This window comes from Melanaphis sacchari, unplaced genomic scaffold (assembly GCF_002803265.2).
Source record: "Melanaphis sacchari strain LSU unplaced genomic scaffold, SCAv2.0 Contig7_pilon_pilon, whole genome shotgun sequence".
Classification (NCBI taxonomy): domain Eukaryota; kingdom Metazoa; phylum Arthropoda; class Insecta; order Hemiptera; family Aphididae; genus Melanaphis; species Melanaphis sacchari.
In genome coordinates this window covers 215,995-241,650 of record NW_020271560.1, presented here as the reverse complement: position 1 = coordinate 241,650, position 25,656 = coordinate 215,995, and the positions used below count along the sequence as shown (strand labels likewise).

Here is a 25,656-nt window from a genome sequence, read left to right as displayed (position 1 = left end):
ATACATTGATACATTAATTTAAAAAAAAAAAGAAAACAAATGGATATTTTTGAACGTTTTAATAACAAACTTCATTCGTTATGATAATAAACAATTTATTTTAGTTGGTTTTCAATCGTTTATTATTACAGTAATGTTTAATCTTATAATTTAAAAATATAATAAATATATATAAATGTTTGTTTGATATATTTGGATTGAATACGTAATATGGGAAAAGTATATAGAAAAAATAATTTTAAGAAAATGAAACGTTATGTTACAGTTACAATATTAATAATTGTCAATATTAACTAAATGTGAATAAATGTTATTGAAAATAAATGAAAAAATTAAATATTTATTTTTATGCTTACACTACAATATTTACGTGACAATAATATCGTCTACAATAAACGCATTATAACTGACGTTATTAATGCGACTAACGTAGTCTTACAATCTGTTGGCTTCCATAAAATCTCGTCTAGAACGTCGTTCTGTCGTCTAAATTACATAATATTACATAAAATCATATAATGACAATGTAAATGTGTTATATGAAGACGCGATTTGTTCATACTTCTGAATCACTCTGTAAAGTTATAGTATTATTATAAACTCACTGTTACTTTTGGATGGCACTGCTCGCATCTGTGTGTCAACACTGTTCGCTGTCTGGAGCCCTGACATTTCAAAACAAACCACAATTCGTCAACCAAGTCCCTCCATATAGATCTCTGTGGTCCTATTCGCTGTTTCTTGTCGTAAACAAATAAATATAACAAAAATAAGATAAAGGTACTGTGATAAAAACATAAAATTTATTGAATGTGTAAAAAAAAAAAAATCATAAGAAATAAAACTAAACAATTAAGATTCAATTAAATTTTGTTAGATTATAATATTTGTTGTGGCTGGTGTAAAGGCTTTCTCAGAAGAGTAACGATTCAATGTACACAGCTTTAATCGTCAGTCCTCACGGGGCCGACGTATAAAATTCAAAAAATCACTAAATGCGTGGGTTCATGGTTTTTTACGAACGGTTGAGCCCGTTAGAAATATAACTAATATTATAATACATTCGCTAGGCCTATGATATAAATTAATTTTAGTTTCAGACAGACGCAAGTGTCGTAGCCGTTAACGACTTTTCTCCAACAGTCGTTGTCGCGCTGTCGAGAACCACGCGCCAGTGATTTACAAATAAAATATTACGATTATTCGCTTTATAAATTTTACCTTTTAAGTATGCCCACGTCGTGCGTCGACCGGATGCTCGTGTTTTATAACGTGTATAATTTGTGCGTACATATAAATATATATACATGTATTTATGTTAAAATATAATGTATTCCTTTTGTAGATATTACGTCGTTTTCAGTATAATTTAGATAAACACGAGTACATTAGAATCTCATTATACTTAAATGGCTTCGTCTTGACTTTTTGATATGACTCGATGTTTGTGTGCACTCACCTACGGCTACAACATTACGGACAGTATATAGAGTTCTCTTTCATCGAGTCACGAATACAAAACCGTCTACACGTTAATGCTTTGTGATTTTCGCAAATACTTAAAATATTTCTAAATGCCTTCTACTACTCGTAGTATACATACCTAACGATGCGTTATTACGACGACTCTGAATACAACCATCACTACAACTCTATGGATTATATTGCTATTGTTGTTATTATTATTATATTTAAAAGAATTTTAGTAATTTTCCGAGTTTAAACCTTAACATTAATAATAACCATGTTAAATTTTATTTTTCTACGAGTATTCTATCAAGGATGTACATAGAATATCAATTTGTAGGTATATATTTTATGATAACGTATACGTTTATTTTTTAGTTGTAAGTAGTTGAAAACGCATACATTGTATTTAAATCATTTTAATTGAATTAACAATAAAATAAACGGTTTTTTAGAAATTAGGTACAGATAATGTATAAAGCTATGGAAATGAAAAACGTTAAATGTATTCAATATTCATGTTTTAAAATTTTAAAATTTTTTAATGTATTTTGTGAATTTAATTATGTATTAAAAGTATATTTTTGTGATTTTAATATATCGTAAAAACCTATCGTAGAAACTAGAAATTAAAATATTTCAGTAATATGATAAGAATATTTTATGTAATGTTTTTGAACATTATTTTTTAAGGTTAAACAATTTTTAAGAACTAATATAATAAGTTTAAAATTAAGTACTAACATGGAAAATTACTTGTTAAATTACAATGAAGAGTGTCCTAAATCACCTTACCAATATGGAGGGAGCGCTTGATTAAATTAAAACGGATGCCTTTTTTAATTTTATTCAACTTATATTTTATGCTTAGTAACGGCCTTGATTACAATATACGTTTGATAACCTTTTTTTTGGTGTAAATTTTGCTTTTTTTGGGATATTTGAACACTATAATAGCATACTATATAAATCCCGTTGGAAAAAAGATTTAGTTTATACTAATAATATGCAAAATTATCAAGAAAATAATATTTTTATCTGTAATAACTGTATATTTAATATGTTTTACATGAAAACTCTTTATTGTAATACTTTGATCATTTCTACCCTTATTTCTCATTTTGTTTATGTAAGTACTTTTATTTCTCTCCTTCTTAGCGGCGTATTTAATGTTCTTGACTTCTTCACATCAATTTTATTCAATGGACTTGCTTACGCCATAAAGAACCACTCACATTTTTACGTTTCTTCGTATAGTCACATTCATCTTGTATATAGAATGCTCTGCCAGCTTTATAATTTATTTTAATTGTTCGACCACTACATAACTTCTTTACTTAAACATAATTTATATACTGTTTTAATTTTGTTTTATGTTTTTGCAATAGCATACTTTTAATTTATTATTTTACATTGTATCACTAATATATCAATTTTGTAAATTGTACGTTTTATTAAAGCTCGCATGGCAATATGGAATATAATTTTATTGTGTTTTTCTATAGTTATATTATAATAATGTAAATAATTTATGTTTATTTGAAATGCTATTTAAGAGTTAATTTGTGTAATGGTTCAATCATGGGAAATTATTCGATAGAATATTTCATATAACCGATATCGTTCATTTCAATTAAGCAAATGAAAATATATCTAGTCTTGGAACTTGCTTAATACAAAAAAAAAAAAACTTTTATAGACTTCAGCAACCATTATATTAATAGTCTCCTAGTTGAATGCAAGTTAGTGCATCACATTAAAATCATTGTTATTTTAATATATAAAATTTAATACATTTTAAAGCAATCGTAATTATTTAATGATTGAAGCAAATTTTAAGAATTTATTTTATAATTTACGTATAATTCACGTATACATATTAAATGTTAAGTTAAAATATTTTTAAAAGTTAGTGTTGTTTGGAAATTTAAAAATTATCTTTAATTTACTTAAGATATAAACGCAGTGATTATGGTATCACATGTTTGACAAAATTATTAAAAAAGTATTAAAAATAACATTTTTTTTTTTAATTTAATAGATATAAATGCATACTTTACAAAATAGGTTTTTTTTTATTTGCAGTGCTTTATGTATATTTTTTAAAAGAAGTAATAAGTATTAAAGTATCATAAAATCTTTACGAGTAATATAGTTTTATGAATAAAAGTTATATTTTGTTAATACATTTAAAATTTTTCAATTTTTTCACAAGTTTTATTTGACACGACGAATATATAATATCAAAAAGTTGTAAAAAAAGTTTAAAAATATTTATGGAATTTTTAATTTTGATTATTTAATAATTATTTAAAAATTATCCTTTTTAAAGCTATCCTTGAGGTATTTTATTTTTAATTATTTAAAATTTAACTACAGCATACTATAATATATTATAAAAATAACGATTTATATGTTTATGGCATTCTTAGATGAAGAATATGAATGGTTCATCAGAAATAATTATACATATTTCAATGATATTAATATAAGATTAATATTATACTAATTAGTAATTACCATTATACAGTATAGATTATATTTTATATAGCTTTATAGTTTTTATCATAATCATGCAAATCATGCAAATCGTATAATATTTTGGAATACTTCAGTTTTATATAATACTGTGTGTCTGCGTGTGAATTTACATGATTAGTTTAGTTCAAATCTGTGAAACTAACTTTCCGTAAATCCAAAGAATATTTATAATCAAATTTAGTGTGAGCTTTCAAGAGCTTTAGAATTTAGATTAAAAACTTAAATAAATATTTGCTACCTGTTCGATTTGTTTTATTTTCTTCCTGTAGTGATAAAACTCAAACATAGATACCATAATCGATATAATAAGTCCCACTAGAAGTACGGCGAATACTCCACCTAAACAAATGTACAGATACTTTTTTAAATTTAGGTTTTATATAAAATATATAGTAAAGTAACAAGTGACAATATCCTATTATATTTACATATGTTTTTGAAGTCTAGAGTGTTTGTTTTAGCTCCGGCTCCAGACTTCTCTGGTACACACATGTCATTGGGTGGCTTCCACCATTTGTTGTACAGCATTTGTATTTCGCCCTTTTCTTGCAAATCGAGAATTGACAACGATATCTGGTCTTTCCACGGTGAACCTAATAATAAATTCACACACGTACTAAGGTTAAATTTACGCAAAAATTTACAAAAAACCAACCCATGGGCGTAGCTATTCCATATCCTTTGGAGTCTAATAGACCATTTATTTGGGTCAGATTACAGTTTCTCTGCACTACGTAATCGAGCATCGTTGATTCCATTAAAAATGCAAAGTTACCTTGCAGAACCCTTTCAATACCTTCGTCGTACGACGTCACGAATACTGACGGTTTTTTCTTCTGCATGTAAGCCCACATTTTCTTGTATGTTTCGATCATGGAATCCTAAAACAAAAAAATGTATCCATCTTTTAAAAACATAAATAGACTTAAATATCAGTATACTATATTTATGGGTGAAGTATTTACCTATATAATATTACTTATTCTAATACGGTAAATACAGAATAATACTTTAAAAATAATCATACAATTTTTAGTTATTGTAAAATATACAAAAAATTAAATATAAATACAAATTACTTTTATTTTTAATATTTTAAAACTATATAAATAAGAATAAAAAGCCTAAATGTATATAATTTGTATAATATCGTAAAATGTATAATTTTAGACTCCGAGAGGTGCAACGAATGTATTGGTTCTAACTTAATCTATAATTATAATCGTTATATTGTGTATATATTTTTTATCTGTCATTACTATTAAGTACAGTAAAAACGTTTCAATCTTCAATTTTAAGGATGGTTTTTTTGGTAGAAAATTGAATCCAGTTAATACTTTGAAGTGATAAAAAATAAAAATTATAATTAACCGATAATATATTTTAAATAATCAAGAAAAGTATCAAAATATCAAAAATAATCTTGTTTTCGAAAATATAATTTAGTCGTTTAATTACTATTAAAAAATGATCAACTATGTAACTTTTTATCGTAGAGACTTGAAAATGTCACCGTTTATATATTTACGTACATTTTCTAGATATAATTAATTAATTATTTTTTTTGCTTTATATATGTTACGGTAAATGATGTTAAATGGAAATTAACGTTATTCACCGGTTATTAACGTTATTTACCAAATATACAGGTAATTATCGTTATAAACTGGATAATCACGTTAATGACCAAATACACAGGTAATTGATGTTATAAACCAGATAAGCGCATGAATCTCAAATACTACAATTTGAAAAATTATGTAAATACCCAGATATTTTTAAAAATAGAATAAATGCATTATTATTTTTATTTATTTTAACAAGTTTTACTCCCATGACATTTAATATAACATAATTTTTCAGCCCCAAGGTAGGCACAATGCTTATTATTATTACAACTAGTCTTGCAATGACAACGCTGGTACTTTCGAGGGCTCGCAACCGAATTATTACTAGGTAGCTACTTCCCTCAGTGTCAACTGTCTACCATCTGCTAATTTTATCACATTGTCCATGTCTAATAGATTTTATTTGCAAACAGCTATTTTTGACATGTGAAATAATATTTAAGAAAACTATATTCCGTACTTATAAAATAATAAAACAAATTTTAATTTTAATAGTATATTTTTTCATTAAGAATTAACTTACAGAGTTTGTATAAATCATGTTCAACTTGAGTGACAACTTTACTGATAGTATATTTTGCATAGAACCACGAGCTCTATCAACGTTTGGTATAAATACACATACAGTTAAGCCTATTTCAAGCTGAGGAAACTTTTCTTTAGAAAATTTCATCATTTCCTCTCCTTGTTTTTCTAAATTTTTTTTTGAATTTTTACATGCAATACAAATATTTTCTTGACAATCATCAAAAAAATATTTAAAATAATTTTCAAATATTTATATTTTAGTTTTATTTTTGTTATATTTAAAATTCGGAAATTTATCGTTAAATAATTAAAAAATATTTAAGTACCAAGTTCCGAATTTTTTTCTGCGATTTCTATGATTTAATTTCCGATTTTGTCTTCTTTGATGATTGGTTCTTTGGTTATTTTTTTAAATCTTCCGAAATAACCTCTTTTATTTTATAATCAGATCAAAATTTCCCAAATCATACGGTTATTAACGTTATTCACTAGAAAATAACGATAATTCCCACATTCGTAGGTAAATAACGTTAATAACCGGCGAATAACGTTAATTTCTGATATAACATCATTTACCGTAACATATACATAGACATTTCAAATTTGCTATAAATATTGATTAAGTGTTGTTCTTTTAGTTAAAAAGTTTGAAAATATATTTAAAAATTTCTAATAAAAATTTCTTGTAGCCATCTAAAAATACCAAAAGTGTGCATTTTGCACCATTTTTTTTTTTAGACATGTTAAGTTCAAAATTTAACAGAATCAGGAAATTATTTAGATTGTTAAGCTATTTTTAACTTATTTACTTTGTTTTACGTTATTTTAGTATTAATTTGCAAGTTAATAACAATTAAATATAATTTAATATATTTTTAACAAAAAGTAGTTCAACTTACCGTATTACTTTAATAGAAGAATAAATTACTATACTAGTAACATAAATAAATTATAAAATATCATTAGGTATAGAGATTGTTAAATTAAATAGATGGTATAACATTACCCTAAAAAATGTCATTGTAGTGCCACTGTCTAGTGTGCCATACGCAATATTTGTTTGTGCAGCAAGATCTTCGGCACTTTCAATCGGACTAACCATTCTGTCCACTGTCAAAAAAGCTGCTAAATTTGCAGTGTATGAAGATATAATAATCAATGTGAAAGACCACCAAACACATCCAATTATTTTTGTAGAAATCGCCTAAAAATGTTATTAACAATATTTTTAATATTAATTACCTATACAAATTATTTGAAAATAAATATCCATTTTAAAATCGTATTTGTGATAGCAACAAGTTGATGTATTAATTAAGTTTTATACTAGCAATATTTTACAATAAAATAATAGGTACAACAAATGTAATTTCATTGAAGATTTCAATTTTCGCAAAATGTGTTCACATTTTTATTCGCGCGTAGAGAAGAGAGATACATTTATAGAAGATTTAACTCAAAATAACTGGTGCTTTTGATATTTGAGTATTTTGAAATTTTTTATGTACTCGGTGTAAGTGGCAAACAGCGTGTATTTTGTGATAATTGATAAATCATCTTCATAATTAGTTTTGAATCGTTATGTCCTTTCATATTTTTTTTATCGTTTATCAACTATTTAAAAAAAAATTGTTACATTTTACTTTCGTACAGAAACAAAAAAAATATTATTCTAAATGTTTTATGTTTATATAGTCATTAAAGAATTTCAGATATTTGCCAATTACATATCTAAAACATTATATACCACAATAGTATCTACATTGACTCCTTATATTTTCATGTATTAAGGGAGAAAATTTATTGATGTGACTTATAATTTTTAGAAGAATAGGGTAACATTGTTGGCCATTTATAAAAAATGCATTAATGATCCCGACTGATGGTTAATGTCATGTCTTAAAAAAATAAATCACGTATTTATGAACAAGACTAAAATTAATAGCATTTGAAAAAAATTAAGCAGAAATAGTTTTTAATGTGTTAGTTAATAAATCCAACCTTAGGACTTATGTCTGAACCTTGTTGCATGAGTGATCCAATGGTGAACCAAAAACTATTAGATAAAGTGAACCTGTTGAGTTGTGGCATATTGGTTTCTAGAATAGGACTGCTAAATAATTTTCCAGAATTTTGATCCTCCCATTCGTACGGTGAAAACTTGGCTACAACGTACAGTGTAACGGATACAACTATGTATGCTACTAGCCAGTAAATCCATACCTCTAGTGCTAGAGGGTTCATGAATGAGAAAAATTGAGCTGGTTGATTGCTGGGAACCTATTGAATACAAACATTAAATGGTTTGTGAACAGAAAAACAACATTTATAAAATATCAATCAAAATTTAAATTAATTACGTATTTTATCTATGAATATTGAATAATTGTTTTTTTTTTAGAAACAGTTGAAAATTGGAAACGTGTCTTACCAATTAAAAATTTTTTTAACGACCTTCAAATAAATATTATACGTTTTTTTGAGGGAGTGTCATAAATATAATATTTCGAACTTGTTCATTTTTAAGAACAAATCTAAAGAAATTTTCATAATAGGTTTAATACTTAGAATTGACTAGGAGATAGTTTTAATCAACATATTACATACATTTATAGTTTAAACTTTACAAAATCAATTTATTAATTTATAATTAAACAATAACCTGTCATAAGCGGGAATCCAAAAAAGCAAATGTCAAAATAGTGACGGAAAAATAGCTAAGTATAAAATAGCTAAAAGCCATAATAGCGAATGTTCAAAACAGTTAAAATATATCATTTTAAAATTATTACTCTTATTATTTATCTGTAGTAATAGTATTACGTTATAAAGATACAGATAATGACAATCAGTTTTATAGCTGGGTTATCCATATTATTGTTTGGTCGGACCAGATGTAATAATAAAATAGGTGGATTAGAAATGAGTCCAATATTCGTCAGCGACAGTGTATGTTTAACCGCTCAGTATTGCAGTTGCATACTTCGTATATTATATAATTTCACATATTATGTTATTTAAAAATATCGAATATTTAATTTCACAAAAAAATTAATTACTCGTAAAATACAATGGGTTTTTGTATTGGAAGGGTTGTGAAAACGGCGAAGTTTCAGACTGGAGATGTGCGGAAGTTGAAAAATGTCGTGTTAGAATTAAAATTAAAAATGATTTGGTTATTAGAGATTCTTCATTCAAACATATACATGTCCTCAATCCAGCTAAAATCGAAGTCAAAATATTAACTAAATTAATGAAAAAAAGTTTTTTAAATACTCAACACAATTTAAGTAAAATTATTAGTGATATTATATTAACGGCGTCATTGAATGTAAATTATTTGAAAGGCATATCATTTAATATTACAAGTATAAATTATAAATATAATATAATATTTATTTTTTATTATTTTTTTACTTTTTTATATATAATTTGATGTATGACTCTGTTAGACTATACTATTAATAATTTTGAAATAATATACTTTTTAAATACCTAATATATTTTTATTTTTTATACTAAATTATTTTAAAATAATATACTTTAACTGTTTTGAACATTCGCTATCATGGCTTTTAGTTATTTTATACTTAGCTATTTTGCCGCCGTTATTTTGACATTCGCTTTTTTGGATTCGTGGTTATGACGATGACTCTAATTAAACCAATTAGAAATTTTCTTAGAAATAATATTTAATTAGTTATTGTTTATATATTAATATTAAATAAAAATATTTAAAATTTCTATGAGCTTAAGTTATTTGTAAATTATTTTTTTTAAATTAAATATTTATCAAATATTTCAACAATAATATTTAAGTGCATCAAGTAAAGTTGGAATGATAAATTGTTTTGTTAAAAATTGACAAATTGTTTAAAAAAACATCAAATTTACATTTATTTTTTTGGTAGATTTATAATAACATTAATTTTATATTATATTTGGTATTTATATTGAAATACGTAATGCATATTAGTGAAGAATAATATTTGATAACCTTATATAATATGCTGATCCCCAAGTTCATAAACGGCTTAGTGAAGTCAATAACGCTTTCTCTGACGTAGTTAATGGTCATTGATCCAACTGCTAAATCTGCTTTCTAAGAAAAATAAAATAACAATATAATACCTAATTAAATTAAACATATTGACATTAAATTTCGTTGGTATATTAAAAATATATTTTTGAATTAACCTTCAGTTAGCTGGTGTTTTATAGTTATTAATCTCTAATTTATCATAAAGTAATTCTGGGGTTTGTAAACTAAGTTTAAATGTTGGATTAAAGATTAAGCTAGTGTATTTACATAATGCGCTTGAGGTAAAGTAATATTTCATGATATCGAGTATATAGTATATTTTGAATTTTAAAGTTCTGTTAATAACCAACAAATAAATTACGATATTAAAATTATGTAAATGTAATAATAATATTATAAGTAAATATCTTACAAAATAATTTAATCATCAGCAGTTCATTATTAAGTAAATAATATTGCAGTTTGAATTGTATTAAAGATAGTCGTATAATATGATTTTAAGAGTGAATATATACACAAATTGTCTATAAAATGTTCATAGCTCACCATGATTCTATTTAGATGTATTCATAGGTTTGCGAACAAAATATTATGCTTTTATGAAATTATAATGATATAAGTAATTATAAGTGATAAAAACATACATGCTTTATGAGTTGTTCCACTATACCATTCCATTCTAATGTTACTGGATCCTGAGCACCGTATTTATTGTCCGGTACTAAATCCAAGATGTAATCAAATCCAACTTGCTTAGCAATAATTTCTAACAAATCAACACAAAAACCATAAAATCTTGCATTTCCCGTATAATTTTTTTCAAGATGCATCATGACGTAAGGAAATTCCTAAAGTTAAATTATAAAATTAATACTTTATTTATTATAGGTATTTAATATTTTTTTACACAATAAGAGTAATATATTAATATGATTTTTAATTTATTTGTGTATTCGATCTCGAATTGAATTAATTTTTACATTACATAAAATTATGAAATTAATTAACAGTTTTTGTTATATTGCAATTTGAAAAATAATATTTTATAGGCATTTTATTTATTGATTTTTTGGTTCAGAGGTAAGATAAATTAATTCAAAATATAAATTCTAGAAGTTAGATGTTTATTTATAAATTTATTCTTGACATTTTAATTATATATTTATTTTATTGTAATATAAACTATTTAATTTAAATGTTAAAATAAAATTACATAACAGTTCACTCTGATATAACCATATGCAATATAAAATTAAAAAAAAAAAAAGGTAGGCAAGTGTTTACTGTTCTGTTGTTTATTAAGTGTAGAGTGGTTCACCATAATGTGTGTGTTAAATTTAAATTCATTGATATACCATTGTATACGAAAAATGTTTTTAAACGTAAACAGTCTATCAGCCTATAATTAATTTTAGTGTTATGGTAGGTTGATAATATATAATATTTTACTGGATAATGTATTATTTAATTATTTTAATAAAATACATTTAAACCATATAATAAACATTTGTATAACTCTAAATTTAATTTAATGTTTTTGTAAATACCGTAAAACAGCAAAAATAGATCCATCGTATGAATAGATATTATCTTAAAATAAATTTAAAATTTCATTACGTATAGTAAAATTCGTAATAATATAATACAGGTAAAGTTTTAAGTTTCCACGAATAAGAAATAATTAGCATCGTTATTTATTGTTTTAATAAGTAATTTTATCCAAATTTGAATTTAAAATGTTTATAAAAAATGAGTTTGCTTTTATATTTTTTAGATCTTATGGTTTTAGTATGAATTACCTACGTGTAGTATTGTATACGTTTTCAAGAAATTTGACCCAATGAATAATTTTTATCGAAATTTTTAAAAAAAAAACTAAAAAATATTGAAAATTTTGAAGGCATATAATTTTTAGAATGAGTTAAATTTATTTTTTTAATTGTAAAATATAATGAAAATGATAATAAAAAAATTTTCAACATTTTTATCTATTCATAAAATGTGTGTTAACATTTAAAAAAAAGTTGAAAATGTTGCCATGTATAGAAAATTATAGTATAAATATTCAGAAAAAATTTCAAATTTTTGTGATTAATTAATAAATAAGAATTCAGTGTAGTCAATATTTGGTTTATCGTAAAATTCCTGTTTTTCTAAATTGTTTTGTTTGTTTTCCCAGTTATTAAAATTCGTATTAGATTCATATTAGACATTTTTAAGCTTGACCTCTTCAAAGTACAAACTAGATTCAATTTGTCCAAATTAAACCTTAAAAGTTGAAAAATTGACAGTTTATTGACAACTTATTGTGCACTCATATATTCAAAAAAAAAACACATGATTGTAAAATCAATATATTTATTACTCCACTCAAATTTAAAAATATACGGATATTTCAATATAATATATACAAATTATATACAAACGTTTTACACGAATACACAAATATTTTAAAAGTTTGTTTAAAAATGCGTGTACACATATGCACACCTGATAATACAAACATTTTAACAAAAGAAGTAGAGATGATTCGCTCTCATCGATGAGTGTATCTAAAACTTGAAAAACTCAAAGCTGGATAGCAGGTGGTGTAACTAGTATTTAGGAAAGAGATCAAGTCTATATAACCTAGTTAATTTTATCAGTCTGCCTAACACCTATATTAAGCCTATTTTTTTTTTACCTTAAAAGTTAATTTAATTCGTAGATATATAACACGTATTTTGCGATTTGTTTTTTTATTTACAGGATTATTTGAATATCAAGTACGGTTATAAAATTACACGTATTTTGTGTTTTATCTTAAAAACATATTTGTTGATTTAATTCATTATTAAACATATAGTAAGTTTATTTAAGGCTTAAGCTAATACTTAAACATTCACAAGAACAATAGACAGAATCTAAATTTTATATATTTTATTTTATACATCAAATTTAGCAAATGATCAACTATAGCAATTATAATTGACAAAGAAAAATAACAACATAAAATTAAAAACAAATCATCTTCAATCTATATTTTATACCACTGAAGTTAATGCTATTATAGAAACTTTTAAATACACTGACAATTTGTCCGACAAAAATTTACAACATACTCATTCACTCTCTTAAAACTATTGAACTATTTCCAGTGTAGTAAATTCTGAAATCAATATAGTTTTTTATGAAATGTAATAAATTATGTATTTAGTATACTTTATGGTGTATATTTTATTTAGATATTAGTAGTCAATACATGATGTACGTGTTAAGTCTAAGTAACAGGAATCCTAGAGCAAATGTAAAACAATAATTTGTTTTACCTATTCATAAATAATACTACAATTTTATAATAATGAAAAGTAATATTAGAATATATATGATATCACGTTACCATACGTTATTGTTAAAACCCATACGGATAGAACATATTTTTTTTCGTTCAAAAACAAGGAACCAGTGAGGAATATTTACCATAAATTTGCCATCCAAACTCGTAATGTTTATTCGTCAACTTACAGGCAGAACACCAAGTTTAATTAAGAAGAAAGTCAGCGCTAGTCGAAGATCTAGTGAGCTTAAAAACCTGTGTTCTTAATGATTTTGATGTTAAATATATTTTATTTTATTTTAAAGTAAAGAAAAAAGTGTTTAACTTCCTTATCACCTATCTTTCATAATACTTCTCAACTCTCAAGATTGCAATAAACGTATTATGTCGTTTAAATACTAACTGTGATACTTAACGTCGTATTATATACACACTTATCATATTACACTAGTATTCGAAATTATTTCTATACTAACAACATTGCATTCAATATTATAAATTTAGTCCAAAACGAAAATCTCAAAACGATAATATTCAACTTATTTGAATACCAAGACATTATAAAGTACATGGAAATGGCTGAACAAAAAAAAAAGTAAAAAAAATACAAATCTGAAGTTTCCAAAATAAAACATATTACAATACTAGTTATAGAAAAAACTCATAACATTTATCATTCGCAATATTTTGCAAGAACAAAACACAAAATTACAAACAAAATAAACAAAATATAACTTCTTGCAACAGTTCAAAACATAAAGAAAAACACAAATAAGAATAAACTGACTGAGAATTTTGGATACTTCATCCAAAACCAACCATCGGAATTTACTAGATCTAACGAAGAAGAAATAAAAGGAATATAAGAGAACTTCTATAAAATCATTAGGTACAACTGCCAACCAGAGAACGTCTTATTATTTTTTAAGAGTAACAAAATAGTGAAATTCATATTATTACACATCAAAAACAATAGTTATAGTAGTTTTAGATCTATTTTGTTTATCTTAATCTAATTTATTAGTATAAATATGTAAAATATAATAGTATGTAAAACTAATATCCCGTGTAATTATAGCTAATTTTTAATAAAAAAAAAAAAAAAAATAAATAAATAAATAAAAATAATTGTAATACACTAATAAATAGTAGTAGAATAAAGTTATGTATGAATGATTTCTAAAAATTAAATGCATTCTATTTTGTGTCTATTTCACCAATTAAAAATTGTCACCTAGCAGTTACATTATCGTGGTATCCATAAAGTAAGTAAAAACACTACATCCTTTCAATCCCTTCATTTAATATGATGGAGTATAGACTACTCTTTACATTCCATTCTCACATATTATATAGCATTCCTGTAACCACTATATACTATTTTTTTTTAATTTTATTATTTTAATTTTATTACATTAGCGTAATTTGCACTTTAATTTGAAAAATTACACTCTATGTAGTTAATAATTACATTTTTAAACTCAAATTTAAGTTAATAATACATCGTATTAAATTCTTAGTAAAGAATCTTAAAACCATTTTAATATTTTAGAATAGAGGATTTTAGGTTGCTAGACTATTGTGGATAAAAAAAATAATAATCAGGAAAGATTCAAAATCATGTATTGGAATCCAAAACAGCATATTACATCGGTAGAATGCTGACTGAAAATAATGAACATTCACGAAAGAAATAATTTAAATTTGTATTTATGTAAGAATATTTTAAGCTTTAGTATTTTTTTTCGTATATAATGCAAATAATACTGGGTTTTATTTGTAATCATTTTTTTTTTTCAATGAAAATAATCAAATACGTTGTTCAGAATAACTAGAACTTTAAATTGAAATTCGTAAATAGTAATCTATAATAGGCGCGTGTTCCTTTACAATATACACAACTAAAGTGTATTGTATGTGTAACAGTTGTCAAATTGCGTTTATCAACCCCTAATAATTTTCCATTACGATTTGAAAAGGTATGTACCTACTATTTGCAAAATATTATCAGATATGTAAATTGTAATGATGAAAAAGGTAGGCTAGTGGGTACCACTGTGCTGTACACAGGTGATATAATGGGTGTGTTAAATTGTATAGGTTATTGTATACAAAAATAGCCTGTCAGCATACATCCCTAAATATATTTCCTGATAAAGTAGTTATATTAAAGTCATTTATTTTAGTATTATGGTAGATTAATATATTTTTTTCAAAAAATATTGCATTTATTACGTTATAAGTATTAAATTATTATAATGCACACGGAGCGCCTACAACTTTTTTCTATTCTTCACTCTCTAAATATTGCTCTCAACTCTCACCACATACTTACTTCTTAATCTCCCCCTGCTATCTTTGCAACAATTATTTTTATCACTAATTTCGGGTTGCTTATATAAATTATTCCGTTGTATTTAAATACCTGTATATCTAATTAAATAATTGTCAAAACTAATTGTTACACAAAGTTTCTATAATAAAAAATAAAGAAAAAAAATTATTATTATAATAATATGAATTTATATTATATCTACTTATATAACTCAAAATGTAATAACATCTTTCTGTAAATACTGTAACACCAAAAATAGATTACATAGTATAAATAGATAATATCTTAAAATAAATCAAAATTGTTATTGCGTATAATAAAATTCATAATAATATAATATATTGTAAAAAAATTGTCCCATTTATTAATTTTAATTTTAATTTTTTACTATTTTTATTCATTGAAACGATTTTATCAGTCTTTGTCAGTTTCAAAACACTTGCTAAGTACACTACTACTCCCTTCTTTAAGCACAGTATTTTTCTCGTGTTATAGATATTACTCCCGGTGGAGTGGGATTGGCAGGCAGGTAGGGGAAGTCCATGAATAATGTTTTTGATTTATAAAAAATTAACATCGTTTTATTCATGGTTAAAAATGTTATTTTGTCCAAATTTAAATTCCATACAAATATCTTTAAAAAATAATTGCGTTCGTATATTTTTTACATTTTAAGTTCGAGTATGAACCACTCATAGGGAATATTAAATTACATTTTAAAACCTTAGCTATAAATAAAAAAAAAAATATGAATTTTTTATTTCAAAATACTTATATTTTGTAATTTTTGTGATTTTGAAAATTTAAAATAATTCATGTAGAATAATAATTGTGCTTATGTAATTTTAATAATTTTTTACAAATATATGAAAAACTTATGTGGGATCTTGTATTATTTTCAAAAATTATGTTCTATCAAATAATTTATTATATCGACATTTATAGAAAAAGTGGAAATAAATTTCAAGTATTTATATTATTTGATTTTGAATAGAAAAAAAAATTATTTTAGGAGAAGTGATTATTATACAGATAAATATATAATATTAAAATTTGAACTTAAAACTTCATAGAAAATGTTTTAGATGATTTTCGGGAAGAAATTATTTTTAAATATATTTTTAATATAGGTTATAAAAAGTTTAAGGAATTTCGTATTATTTTTTTAAATCCTAAGATTGAAAGTTTGTTTGTTAATACCTAAGTATTAATACATTTTTTTTAATAATTTGTAATTTTCGAAATTTTAACAAAGTTTGTTAAAATTTTGACTCTAAATGTTTATAAAGAAATACTGAGACTAAAACTTTTTGATTTTTTTAATTGTAAAATGAATGGTTTATTACAAATCTTGTTTTGAACTTTCAAGTATTTTTACACATTTATAATTTTTTGATTAACATTATATAAAAAATATCGAAAATTGTAATCGTCTATAAATACCTTAGAAAGTATTAATATTTTGATTATTACATTATTTATAGAAAATAATCATATAATCATATAACCATTTATTAAAAATTTACTTAACATTTTTATGATTATTAGTTTTCGAGTCACACCAAAAAATCAAAATCGAGTTTATCAAAAGCTGAATTTTGGTAAAAATTCCCGTTATTTTAATTTTTTTCGTGCCCTCTCTTCCGATTATTTAAAAAAATATAAGTAGTTAAAATTTAACCTTTTTCAAGTATAAACTAGATAAAAACCACCTTTTGAATAGAAAATTTAACCATTTTTTTTTGATTATTTATTGAGAATAAAGATACAAACACACGCGTTATATTATTGTAAAATCAATATATTCATTGCTCTGCTCGAATCTAAAATAACGATATTTAGCTTTTAAGTTCAGTTAATAAATAATTTTTATTTATATACCAAAATATTTATATATTTTATCTTATAATTTTATAAGAAGTATTTTAAATACATTTTAAATACTTATAATTAATTCGTATTTAAAGACATATTTCAATAGTTATGATGTATTGAATGTTATTATTGAGAATATTATGATTTGAGAAGCTATTATATATTTTGAAGAATATATTTAACAATTATGTATTGATTTTGGAGTATGAACTACTCTTAAAAATATTTTTCATAGATTTGGTTTAGATTCATTTTTATTTACAAATAATATTTGACTAATTGATGATGTTTGAAATAATTTTGTCAGTATTAAAATATTTTTTTTTTAGAATTTTTAGTACTATTAGAACAATTTAAACACTAGAAACATTTACTTGTTAAATGATTACTATTAATACTATAAAGTATATTTTTAATTAACATAATATATTATTCCAAGTATATTGTTGTGGTATTTTATTTATAACAATAATATTTTTAAATATGTATACATATATTATATATATTGTTAGTATAAAATATTATATATTTACCACAATTGTCACAACAACAAGTGTAATGTTGTAAGGAGCAGTATCGTGAAAAGCAGACATATCTGTGATATTTACACCAAGTCCAGGTGTCCATTCACCGACTTTTGCTAACGCATGTTGTTTAAGTTTCATCAAGTCCAATTTAAAGTCAGTTCTTTGGCCATTTTTGAACTGTATCGGGCCGGTCAACCCTTTTATCTCTACCTGTAGTTAAATTATAACAAAATAATCAATACATCAAGATTCTAGAGATTCAATATAAAATATTATATTAATGTTTGTATGATACCTATATCATTACCAAAGAATAAAAAAAATAAGTTTAATTAATATCTAATGAGTTTATAAAAGACAAATTTATTTGTATTTATACAAGTCGTCAATATTATGATGAAGTTACTGTCTATTAGATATTTGTAGGCCTAATGGTTACTAAACTTCGAGAAATGATATACTAAACGCGGTTTAAGTCAAATAGAAATATATATATATATTTAAAATGATAAAATAGAAAGCATTTTAAATTAACATATTGTAAATCATATGCTAAATATTTAAGCAAAGTATAATCTTTATTAATTGTTAATGTATAACAATAATTATAAACATGAATACCACACATCATACATTAATTAATTTATATGCAGTCACGTAGTTACAGTTATTATACTTAATTAAATATTGCTGATTTAATTATGAACGAAAAAATACAATGTAAATAGTACACATAAAACTTTACACATTACCCATCTATAAAATATTTTAGTCTATGTTATTTCTGACTAAAAATAAACCTGCAATTATTATAAATTTATATTTACATGAATCTTTGTTTGTTGGTATATTTTTGATTGAAAAATGAATTGTAATACATACTATCATTATTTTCGAGAAAAATATAAATAAAATGTCTTACACAAGGCAAAAAATACTCAAAGGTAACAATATTGATTACATTCAATTGAAATATGAAAACGATGGAATTATCAACTATTTATTAGTATGATAAAAATAAATTGAATTTTAATGTTGTTGAGTATTGGAAAGTACTTGTCTTATTTTTCTTGTCTTTAAAGAAAATTTAGCTGAAAATTAATATAACTTTTTATAAATTTTAATCTTAGAAAATTTTAATTATCATACATCATTTATTACTACAGAAAATATACGTTAAATTATGCAGAAATGTATAATATTATGGATATTGTATATTTATAATATATGTATATTATGTATTAAATGTTTTTTGAAAGAAAAATTTAGATTATAATTTGTATTATTTGAATTTTATATCAATCATTATTCATTTATTTATTTATTTAGGAAATTAATTAATAAACTTATTTATGGTGTGTAGATAAATCATACAGATTGAATCAAAAATCCAATTAATCAAATTGAATACGTGTTTCTTGTAGATTGGTAATTTATATAATTCTTTAGTAAAACTGACATGTTAATCAAAATTAAATTTATCAATTTTTAACGATTCAAGAGAAAGTATTATATTTTAGATTAAATTTCTACTAACCGAATTAATGTAGTTTATCAAACTGGAGCCGTTACTCCACGGAATTTCATCTTTACAGGAAATATTCGGATAATCGAATACATTGTTTTGTTGAAGAGCGCCCAAGCCAACTGCTAATACTTGTACAGAATCATACATAAGAGCTGGTTCACACTAATTAAATATAATTGTTATTTTAAGGCAAACTCATAACATATTCATTTTTATGGTATTTATAGAATTTTCCAAAATCTTGACAAACCTGTGTCAACATAAATTTGTTAATTGACTGATTCTTTTCAGTGGAATATTGTTCCATGTGTTTGAGTACTTCTCGAACACCGACATCTTCAATGTTTACCATTCTAAACGTAGTTAAATTCACGAAATTGTATTTGAAATCTTCTAAATCGAACATTTCCATGTCCTGAATACGGCAATAATATTAAATATGATAGTTCCAATTTATAATAATACTTATTCCTTGAATTTTGTAAAGTAGGAAAATTGAGAAATATTACTGTTGTATTGATTATGCGATAGTGATTTATTTAGTATGAACTACGAATGACAATTTTAAGTTAAATATTTGTATATTTTGAAAGATTAAATCATTATGAACGTTAAGAATTAAATTTTACTTTCGTAATATGACGATAAATGGATGAAATATTATATCAAAATGAATTAATAATCAATTTATTACTGGTACTTACAAATGATGTAAAAAGATAATGAAACTTGTAATCATTCATTTGGAGTTGTAGTATCTAGTTGTCAATAAAATAAATCATATTAAATACACACACACATATATATATATATAATAATAAATCATCTAAAATTCAAAAGAAATATAATGATTTTGACTTACACCTCTAAGAAAATGATCTACATGTTCTGATTTCGTATCGACCAACATGTTATAAATTTCCATATTTTTAATTTCGTTTAGTACTGATCTGTATGTTTCTGGAGTGGCATGTCGCAAGTATACTTCTACTGCTTTTCTATTCGGTACGGTTTTCATGAAATCTTTCATTCTGAATAAATCTAAAATAATAAATTTCAGTTGCATGAACATACCTTGTAGTTATATTTGTAGGTGTAATTAACATTAATTGTATAACAAAAATAAAAAAAAAAATCGATTTGATGAGTTTTATTCATATGTACCTATATATAAGTATTTTAGAGTCATTTTTTATTTATATACTACGATATAATTAAGTATTAGTGGAAATGGGTCTTTTTTTTATTTTTTCAAATATAAATATACAAATGCAATATAGATATCTAATAATATATGACTGCAATAAATATAACCAACAATATTATTGCATAGGAAGTGGTCACATTATTGAGTCGAGTGATGGGTCGTATATTTTTAAAGAAGATTATAATAAACAACTAATAAATGTAAGGTGTATTATTTTTTAGGAATGCAGTTTAGAATTAAGATATTGTGGTAATAAGATTAAAGTCTGAAGAACAATTTAAAAGTAAACGATGAAGTATGCATGAATGTAATTCAATTAATAAACAATTATAAACTTAGGAAAATTGAAGTAATTGAGTTAAAAATTCAAAACGAATCGTAGTATTAATTATTAACGAATTTATCAAAATTTGAGTATGAAAATCATGATATAAATTAAAGAAATAAATGTATATCGATCGCCAAGAACCAATAACTAGAAAAACTAATTGTCTATTTGATATTGTATACCATAATATTCTATAAATAATTTCTAGTTGTATCATATGAAATTAAATCTGGCAGTAATACCTTTTTATTACCATACTAAGTTTATCCTAGTAGCAAACTTAAAAAAATCATCAGTGAATTAATATTACTAAATAACAATTACTAATATATTATGATATACATATAATAAAAACATTTTACTGATACATAATATTTATCTTGTTTTAAAATATATAGTAATATAACGTAATTATTGGATCTATTTTAAGGAATTCAGGGATATACTTTCAATTTTATAATATAATATAATTATAAATATAATTTTACCGTAATCGTGTTCATATATAATAGCCATTTTCGTCCAATTTAAAAATGATATAACGTCATTATAAGCTTGGTTTAAGAGACTCTGCTTTGGATACAAATTGATCGATAATCTTTTGGGATCCATTTCCAAATCTAGTCTAGCTTCTATATGAGGTAAATCCAGAGTATCACACATAGATTGTAGATGAGATGCCAAGTAACTATTACTCGGGCCGAATAAAGCCGCAATACCAAGATCGAGTTGCTTACATGCTATTTATATTTATATACATTTAACAAATGAGTAAATGATAATTATTGAAGTGATTAAGTTATCATACCTGTTTTAATAGTATAAAAACTGTCGTCATATGGTACGTACTGGATATCATAAGACACTTGGGTGTGTGGTAAAAGATGAGCATCACGGTTTATTTGATCAACTGCAAATTTGAATGCAATTTCAAGGCTGCTATTAATTTGGTCATGTGTAAACAATGCTCCTAAAATAGTTAATAACCGTACTAGTATCAAGAAAAATAAATCATTAAATTATAAAATACAATAATAAGAACTCATAGATTATAATTTTAACCATTATTTATTGGTAATAAAATTGAATGATATAATATATTAATTGTGTATAATGATATGTTTAATATCATATTGTGGTAAAATCATGATGTAAACCAAAAAATTTATTTATTTAACTTAAAATCAAATATAGTTATTGATTTATTTATCTACGTAGATAATTACGTATACAATTAAAATTTATCTATTAAAAAATAATCATTACGGTATAAAATAACAAACTATATCCTATATTTAAAAGATTATTTTTTTAGAATAAAAAAAATAATTACAGATGTTTGAGAGAACTGTTATTCAATATTTCATTTTACAAAGATATACAAATAAATGTGGTAAGTTCATAGTTTAATAAATTTTAACTAATTATGTTGCTATACAAATGAAGTGAAAATAATTATTTGATACAGGTATGATTTAAATAAATTATATTAATTTTTTGTTATATATTGTAGTTTATCAATACTTTTTGATTGTAAAATAAGTATAATATCTTTTTACATTTTTGTAATTATTAAATTATATTTAATTCATTATCTATTATTTATAAAAAAATTCAAAAGCATTTTTATAATAATTTTTTAGTATCTAACAAGTTTGAGACCACTTAACTCACCCAACCGTACGAAGAGAAAAAAAATAATAACCATAACCACACTTAACGTTATATCATAAGTTTGAATAAAGCTTTATATAGAATCTTTAAGGACCAACTTAAAGTAATGTATATAGAATAAAAGAAAAATGGTGTGAATTTGCTATTTTGTGGTGCGATGAGAAATCGGATATGAAACATTAAGAGCGTAATTTTCCGGACGATTTTCCAACTCTCTGACTGGGTATTAGTTGAGTTCCTGTTGTAAATTGAAATGTCCATTACCGGTGTCTGAACCTTTTTTTTGAATAGAAAGTCAATATAGTGGTATAGTTAGTAATAAACGATCATAAATGTTGTCAAATCTTATTGGTTTGCAAACATTTGAAACCCTAAATATTATGTTAACTCTTGTAAAAATTTGATTTTTATTTAATTATTATATACTTTATTTTATTTACAATTCAACTATTATGTATAAATGCAATACAAAGAAGATCTTTTAAGATATAAATCAATCGTTAATTTATTTAGTTACATGCCAAATGACTAAATTTATTTATCATAGGTAAACACCTGAGTTGAAGTTAAATATAATTTATAATAGAAAATTTAAAAAAAATTATTTCATTGTACTAATGCGAAGATGCAGATGTTTATTTATTTTTCAAAATATATTATAGAATGTATTTATTCAATCAATAATTATCTAGTTTAAATAATTATTAATAAAAAACATTTTTAAGCTGTTAGATTTTAAATTATTTTCAAATTGTAATATTTGATAAAAAAAAAATAAAAAAATAAAAATATTGTTTCAGTTGTAAATAATGAGTTCCGTAGACACTAGACTAGACACATTCACAATAGAGTGGAGAAGACCATTAGTTTAATCATTTTTATAAAAATTTTTTTTTATTAAGTGATTATTTGTGATAGCAATAATAAATCGTTATAAGAACATATTTAACCATATCATACATCTTGAGTTTTAACTTTTGACTCCTTTGGACATTATAATTTACAAATCAAAATTTATTGTAATACTCAAATTACAACTATATCAATAATATATTATCTACTTTGTTTCATTTAACATCACAATTCAGCAAAACTTAAAAACTAAGTTAATAGTAAAATGCTTTTTTTATTTTACACCAGAATGGGCTTTCAAACGCTGTGACAGTTGGTTTTATTGTGTTATATTTTTATTTTTTTGTTACACCATAAAAATAAGAGTGTTGGAAAATGTATTTCAATTCTAGTTCGATTGTTAAAACTATCTAGAACCAATCAGAAACATTGTTTTAGTTTTTATACTAAAAATATATTTCTTTTATTCTAGATAAAAACATTTCTAAATTGTAACACTAAAATTGAACAATTAAAAAACTGTATTTTATAGTTGATATGTATCATACTATTTTATGATGATTTTATAATACTGATGGCTTATATTTGAAGCTTATTCATAGTATTATACTAATAGTGTTTTAATGAAATCTATAATCTTACTTACGGGAAAAGTTTTCATACTGATATCTTTTATCTTATTTAGAGAAAAAAATGTTAATACTCTAAATTTAAAATTTCTTTATAATTTGATTACAATAAATGTTTTCCGATTTATTATAAAAGCAAAATATAAACATGTATTTATTTAAATTTATTTCTGGATATGTATGTATTTTTATTATCGATTTTTCAAAACTCGAGGAAGATTAAAAAATAATATTATGTATGGTTTGTTAAAATAATGAAAAATTTGTGTTAGATGAGGTTATAAGATCATAATATATTACAATGTTTTATTTACTAATTTAAATATGATTTAAATTATGAATTAATTGAATTATATTATCTATTCATTCTATTCATTATTAAAATATAATATAAATATAAAAAAGTACTTTTAAGATGTCTTACCTATTTTTATTTTATTTGATCGCAGTGTTCGAACTAACGACCAGCATATTAAAACTTCCAAAATTAAAGAATTCCAATGCCGAAGCTTCATTATTTTTAACGACCTAGAGCCGTGACTGTAACAAAGGTTATCATAGTGAACGTATGTTATGTAACTACTATATATATTTTACACATACCATATATTGGATGACGTTTATAGGGGATGCTTCACAGTTTTAAGGTGCGGTGATTATGTTTCTCTTATTTCACAGCAATACTGCGAGTACCTATGCGAATCGTCTCGCGTTCTGATTATATCGATATTGATAAATTATTGATGTCAATGGAAAAAAATTGAAAAAATAATAATTAAAATCAATTAACACTGATTATATTCTATTCATTTAACATATTAAAATAACGGATTTCATTGAAAGTATATGGTTTATAGCCGCACAAATACTTAGTCGGTGATGTGGACTATTGTTCGAATATAATACCATGTTTTATCTTGTACGTACCTGACAATTATTGTCGGTGATCGTTTATATCGCCGACGACTACAATGGATATTAACCCTTTAAAACACGCGGTACCACTGCGAGCCGTTTTACGTGTAGATATACTTGTCCGGCTTCGCGAGCGTGTTCGGACGTACGCGATGGGGTATACATAAACTCAGTCTGACCACCAGAGCGCTCTTCACAAAAATATTAGCAAATAATATTTGCGACCGTTGTGATTTATTGTCGCAATGAAGTTCTACATAATTG

At 23.8% G+C, this 25,656-nt stretch overlaps 1 protein-coding gene across 2 annotated transcripts; it reads right to left on the bottom strand.

Moving 5' to 3' along the window:
- Positions 1-290: 290 nt before the first annotated feature.
- Positions 291-25,491, bottom strand: LOC112601873 (glutamate receptor ionotropic, kainate 2). 2 transcript variants are annotated; one of them, XM_025349731.1, is made up of 19 exons: positions 25,405-25,491; positions 25,081-25,191; positions 24,902-25,017; positions 22,131-22,292; positions 21,811-22,062; positions 20,650-20,828; positions 20,492-20,545; positions 20,038-20,202; positions 19,797-19,949; positions 18,266-18,469; positions 10,851-11,054; positions 10,162-10,266; positions 8,166-8,444; positions 7,171-7,368; positions 4,664-4,889; positions 4,437-4,601; positions 4,247-4,347; positions 606-740; positions 291-486 (listed from the first exon to the last, which is right to left on the bottom strand). In XM_025349731.1, the coding sequence occupies exons 3-19, from the start codon at positions 24,990-24,992 to the stop codon at positions 436-438; spliced, it is 2,724 nt and encodes a 907-aa protein (XP_025205516.1). In that variant the 5' UTR covers positions 24,993-25,017; positions 25,081-25,191; positions 25,405-25,491; the 3' UTR covers positions 291-435. The 2 variants fall into 2 exon arrangements, with proteins under 2 accessions (XP_025205516.1, XP_025205517.1); XM_025349732.1 differs by having other exon boundaries at positions 606-734.
- Between the last annotated feature and the right edge of the window lie 165 nt (positions 25,492-25,656).